The sequence below is a fragment of the Cupressus sempervirens genome, chromosome 7 (genome assembly GCF_028749045.1).
Source record: "Cupressus sempervirens isolate cs-2001-9-10 chromosome 7, ASM2874904v1, whole genome shotgun sequence".
Classification (NCBI taxonomy): domain Eukaryota; kingdom Viridiplantae; phylum Streptophyta; class Pinopsida; order Cupressales; family Cupressaceae; genus Cupressus; species Cupressus sempervirens.
The window spans coordinates 69,634,277-69,640,520 of record NC_143124.1 but is presented as its reverse complement, the minus strand read 5'-3'; the positions used below and the strand labels follow the sequence as shown (position 1 = coordinate 69,640,520).

At 35.6% G+C, this 6,244-nt stretch overlaps 1 protein-coding gene across 1 annotated transcript in view; it reads left to right on the top strand.

Moving 5' to 3' along the window:
* The first annotated feature begins 1,181 nt into the window (after positions 1-1,181).
* LOC149545534 (2-alkenal reductase (NADP(+)-dependent)-like) overlaps positions 1,182-6,244 on the top strand; it is a 170,705-nt gene continuing 165,642 nt past the window's right edge. Inside the window, exon 1 of the mRNA XM_089790699.1 lies at positions 1,182-1,877. Coding sequence (XP_089646825.1) covers positions 1,653-1,877 — 225 coding nt within the window. The 5' untranslated portion in view covers positions 1,182-1,652. The remainder of the gene's footprint in view (positions 1,878-6,244) is intronic.

Below are 6,244 nucleotides of genomic sequence, written 5' to 3'. Positions count from 1 at the left end.
CTCAACACTCATGCCAAGGAGAATATACACATGATTAATTATCCTTTTTAAGATAATATATTTGTAAGTAACTATATGTTTATTTTTTATATTGGTTGTCAATTTCTATATACTTCAAAATATAACACTTGTTTTAGATTTGTCCACCTCAAAGTAGGGATACCATTTAATGGTAGAATTAACAAATCTATGTTAATTACTATTTAGTTTTGGGCCTATTTCTGTGAGATACATCTAAATATAATTACATATTGACAAGTGACACATTCTAGTGTTACTTTTTGCTGATACCCTAATCTCCACCTATACATAACACATTCATCATTTGATCGTCATTCATTACAACAATACTTGCACTCTCTTCTAAACATTTCTTTCTTGTTTGAGATTAACACTTTGAAATGATTGTTAATCTTTGTGTTGGTTGAGGTTGATTAAACTCAAAGAACATGGAAATGAACCTATAAATTTCAAATTCAAATAAAGGGCTAAGATTCCCATCTCTAACTTAACACATGACATGTTGTTATGTTTTTAATATTTAAAGATATTCAATGTGTAATTAGTTCATACATGTCCACAAACCGAAATCATTATAGTACACTTCAGTGTTGTAAGGGAAGACTCATTGATGAATGTTTCTTTTAAATCTTTACTCTCTAAGGTGTAAATCCAAACTAATGAAGGATTTAATGCTTGAAAATTGTTGACATTCAAAACAAACACCTTGAAAGCTTTTTAACCTTAATGATGATGTTTGAGGTGTCAATTAATCATGAGGAAGATAAATTAATAGCTTTCAATTAAAATAATATTATTGCACGTAATTGAGCCACATTATATATAAACACTAAATAGCTTCTCAAATCGTGCTCAAACCTTTCTTCTAAATTTAATTGTTTTAGTTGAATCAAGTTAAGAATTTGTAACTGTAAATACAAATTAGTAACCTCAATTTGATGAATAACTTGACATAACATTCTGACCATTTAGACTTGACGCATAAGACATTTTTCACTTTGACACAATTTTTTTATTAAGTATTAGAATTAAAATAAAGCTACCATATATTTACTTCTCTCTCTATATATTTTCATAATATAAAAAAATTGATGTAATGGGGGTACGGTTGTTAAGCCTCCAATCACAATGATAATTGACTCCAGAAATCAAGCTATTCCATGGAGACCATCAAAACTTATAAGCTTGATTGATAGAAACGAAGTGTGGAATGGTCGATGGAGGTCGAGCTACATCTACTTTGCCCAAAGAGTGCTCCGAGATACAATTTCTTTTAATGACCTCAACCTTCCCACGTCCATCAAGGTTGAAGGGCGGATTAGAGACCGCATATATTTATCTGCACCCCTTTGAATGTTAAGTCAACAAACTCCTCTTGACGTCTTCTTAAGTTTAAGTCGTTCACCGGTAGTCCAACTCTGAAAAGTAAGATTTGAACTCCCTAGAAGCCTAGTTATCACAGTTATACTCTGCATACATCAATTTCCTCTGCATCGTTGAATGCAGTATTGATTCGCTCATAACGACAGAAGATAAAAAAATCATTGTAGTTGGCAAATTTCGAATAGCTTCTTTCTATTAAGCTTGGCTTAGTTTGCAGTTTGATAGATTTTACTGAAGCATTAGTACCGATGGGAAAAGAGGTTGTGAACAAGCAAGTGCTTTTCAAAAATTATATTGAAGCTGTACCGAATGAAAATGATATGGAGATCAAGTCCAGTACTATCACATTGGAGGTGAAAGCGGGTACACAAGATGTTCTAGTGAAAAATTTGTACCTGTCCTGTGATCCTTACATGAGAGGCAGAATGCGAAACTTCCACAATTCATACATACCTCCCTTCGTCCCTGGATCGGTAAGCGGGCCCTTTTGCTTTTCACCCTTCGTTTTTTGGAAGTCCCTCTTTTCCCTTTTTCTGCTGAACTGGTTGGAGTACAACAAGAGATGCTTGTGCTTGCTCTAGTTGAGTTGTTTGTAGATACAAGTGGAAGTGATTGTGTTACCGACTTTATCTTCCCGTCTGTTACTGAAGTTTATCGTTAAGCATTTTCGGTGCACATTTTTTACATTTAAGGTGACCAATTAAGGATTCTTATAATGTTATAGGGATATATAAATCTATCCTTAATGTACCTGTTTGCTTGATTAGATTTTTCAAAGACTAAGGGATCGAACACCAATCAGTTGTAAGTACTTCTTGTTTTCGTCTCTTCTCTTTCTGCTCTATATCAATGAGGTGAAAGCAGAGATTGGTTTCCGAGTTTAAGCTACTTTGTATGGCGCCAATTTATTTTTCTTGATAGGAAGTATAGATTGTCTTGAGCTACCTTTCGAGAATATAATTTCACATGAACTATTCATTCAAGGTTTTTTCTAGTAGCATGAACCCTTATAAGCTTATCACAGTTCTTATTTGCTCGCTTGATTAAAATTTTGACGTAATAAGGCTTAAAGATAGAGAAGTAATCAATGGCCAAACCGAGTGTAAAATTCAATGTGAACATGTCAGCATTTTTTTCAATTTGTGACAAAGGCTTAATTACTTCCTGTTTATTATAAGTTGAGTGGTTGTACGAGGCAATGAGAGATTGGTCTTTTGGTGTAACGACAATCCTACTCTAACAAATGATATCAGGCTCAAATCCTCATATTGTTGGCAAAATTGTTCAGCTCCTCAGAATTTGTGATAAGGGCTTAACCGCCTCTTGTGTAATATAAGTTGAGTTGTTGTATGAGACATTGAACAAATTGGTCTTTTGGTACAATGACAACCCCATTCTAACAGAATATGTTCTCTAGCAGAAGTTACTCCCTGCTTACCAGGACACCCAATTCAGAAGAAACCAGTCCAGAAAAGTAGCTATCTACCAAACAGAATGGTCTGATGGAGACAATTTCTTTTTATTTATTAAATAAATCAAAAATCACAAGACTCTTGCCTTCTAATTTTATATTATTTAATAAACGAGAAAATTGTCACATGTGACCATTCTACCTGCTGCATAGCCATTTCCCCTTCCAGCCCTTTAAAAAATATCATTAAAAGCTATTTGATTACGGCTCCGCATCCAGCAAGAAATTTCGGCCCATCTAATCAAACGTTGCTCTGGATTGATCCCCTCCATTCATTGAGTTTAGCAGATTCACAGTTCACCTATAGACAGAAATTATCGTTATTTTTTTGGTTAGTAAATAATGGGACAGGTTATGGGTTGCCTTTATTGCAGTGCACGTTGAGCTTGGAATACATTCTTGAGATTCTAGACATGGGTTGAGTTCTAATTTAGCTCAACGCATGCATGCAAGATTAATGGGCAATCTTATTGCAGTTGAGGGATTTTAGTTGTGGGTGGAATATACAGGGGTTCCAGGAGATCAGTACTGGTATTGGTACGAGAAACTGGTATGGGTACCGGTACATCTTACTCTGAAAATAGGAGATGATAGTCCTAGAAGACCCATTTTTTAAGCATAATTTATAATTAATAAATCTGCTATAATAAATCTGAAAATATCATGATATTGAATTTCCAAAACAAGAAAATAGTATAAGTTTAACCATAAAGTTTAAAAACACAACTGTCGGAGAGTCAAAGAGTTGATACTACATATTTGATATTACACACTGAAAGTCCGAAACGTTAATTTACTGCTTTTTGTTTTCATATGGAAAATCGTGATGCAGGTTTTTTCTTAGTAATTGAAAAATTTAAGAAAAGTCAGCATCTCTTTGAGAAAGGATCTCTCCAACAAGTTTCCGGTATGGCAAAACATGTCCCGGTACCTGAGATGCCTCCCAAGAGTCGGAGACGCATCTTTGTCCAAGCTAGGAAATATATTATTGTTGTTGCTGCAACAGATTTCAATGAATTCCTCCTCAAAATCTCCTTTCCACCCATTATATTTCTAGGATTCTTGTATACAAGAGCAGACACTGGTTGCATTTGTATAATCTAGTGTAAATTACCATAGTTCCATTAGAGAGTTCCCATGGTTTAGAGTTAGTACTTGGATAACCTTTTTAAAACCTACTCACTTGCAGAAGTTTGTACAAATATGCAGCTAGTGGTGCCATTGGCATTATTTGTTTATGTTAGCCTGAAATCTTGTCAACTAAATTGCTCAACTTCAATTGGGATTGTAGATTGCATAATATTTCATGACATGGCGAACTATAATGGTTTGGATTTTTTTAGTGAATGCACGGATGGCATTCTAGCAAAACTAAAAAAAGACTTAGCAACAAGGGTTCTGAGATAGGATTTTAAAATTTTGAGACGCTAATAGAAATCAATATTCAAGAGAAATACAAGGTCTTATAATGAGTAGCTATTTACGTGTGGGTCAAATATGACATTATGCCTTGATTATTTTTGGTATTGAGATTATTATGCTAAAATTTCGCGGCCTTCTGTGCTTGTTCCTTCCTCTTAATTCAGGCTTTAGCAGACTTTTCTTTTGCCAAGTGCTGGGATGTGGAGTGATTAAAGCCTATTTGCAGAGATACGTATATACCAAGCTGTAAATTCATTGATATTCTCAATTTACACTAATTCTGTGTAGGAATCTTGATTTGTTCTGCTATAACCTATGCACATATGTGTGTATATACTCTGTATTATTGAGTAAAGTACAAAAATCTATCCATATTACATTTCCTCCCAAGTCTCCAGTTGTTTGTTTTGATCAAAGTGGTTGCTTACTTTTGGTTACAAGCATCAACTGCCCTTTCTTGAAGACTGCAACTGCTTTCGGCAACTGCATATGGTCAATGATGTTGCAACCTTTTTCCTCAGGGTAGTTAAAAAATTCTGTCATTTTAGAAAGTATGTTGTGTCAAACCTATGTAATGGACCCACTATACTGCAAGCATAAACCTAGTGATCTGTTTGAACTTTGACAGCAGAAAAATTATTCAAGGGGTTTTGAACAGTTGTCATGATTTAGAATGAATACTTGTTAGGAAGGAGTTATTTTAGCTGGCACATGAGATATGACATACCGGATGTTGGGGACCAACACAAAGGAACATGGGCGTAACAATTATTATCAAATCTTCAGGCCTTATTAACATCAACAAAAAATGAATGACTGCACTCCAAATCCATCAAACTAAGGCTTACTTTTATCCTAAAGTTGATGTGAGTTTTATAACTAGTCCAACATGCAAGATGAAACACTTAGTCACAAGACGAAACACCAAATATCAAATCCTTTCTCTAGTGCCTGAAGGTGCTAGAGAAGCACGAGGATGTAGAGGAGTAACCAACCCACCTTAGTCTAACAACTTGCAAGGTGCCTATCATAGGAGAAAAATGGTGAACACCTCGGAGAAGTAGAAACTTTGCAAAATTAGTGGGGATGGGTTCGAGGACCCAACCTACCATTGTAAAACATGCATAACCATATGGGAGGTGAACGGAAATGATGACCAAGAATATTGGTTGAAGGCCTTTCCAACTAGCTTACGAGGAGTAGCTCTTAACTAGTACACAGTTCTGCCAATAGGCCCCAAAACAAGTTGGAATAATTTGAAACAAGCCTTTTAGGTAGAATTCAAATTACTTTGTGATGATGATGATGTGGTAGCAGAAATTTATAATACCCACCAAGGGGAAAATGAGATAGTACAGGACTACCATTGTAGGCCAAAGGAACTCATTGTGAAGTTAGACAACTAGGCAACAGATGGCAACAAATGGTTTGTAAGATGGTTCATTGAGAAACTAACTCCACCCATTTGAGAAAAAATGAATGTGGTACTCCCATCCTCCTACACCGAGGCTTGCAAACTAGTGATGGATATTGAGAGTGAGAATAAGACCTCTAGAGGGAAGAAGAAAATTAGTGATGGCGACAATGATGGGGAGTCCTAGACCATATAGGCACTCTAGAAGGATATGATGAGGATGATGAAGGAGATGCAAGCATAGAAGGATACAAAGGAGGACAAGAAATTGTGGTGCACTGAATACAAAAGCGAAGGGCATAGCAAGGCCAATAGTAAAAGAAATCTTTATGTGACATCTGCCAAGTACTCGGACACTCCACTAAGGAGTTCTAGTACAACCTAAAGGCGAGGAACGCTCAAGTGCTCTTCATTGATGGGGACACAACTCAAGAACAGAATGGACACAACAGAAAAAGGGGAAATTGTATTAACTGAGAAATAAGCTAGTACATTCAGTACAGAGAAAATAAACTTCAAAACATGCCCTAAGG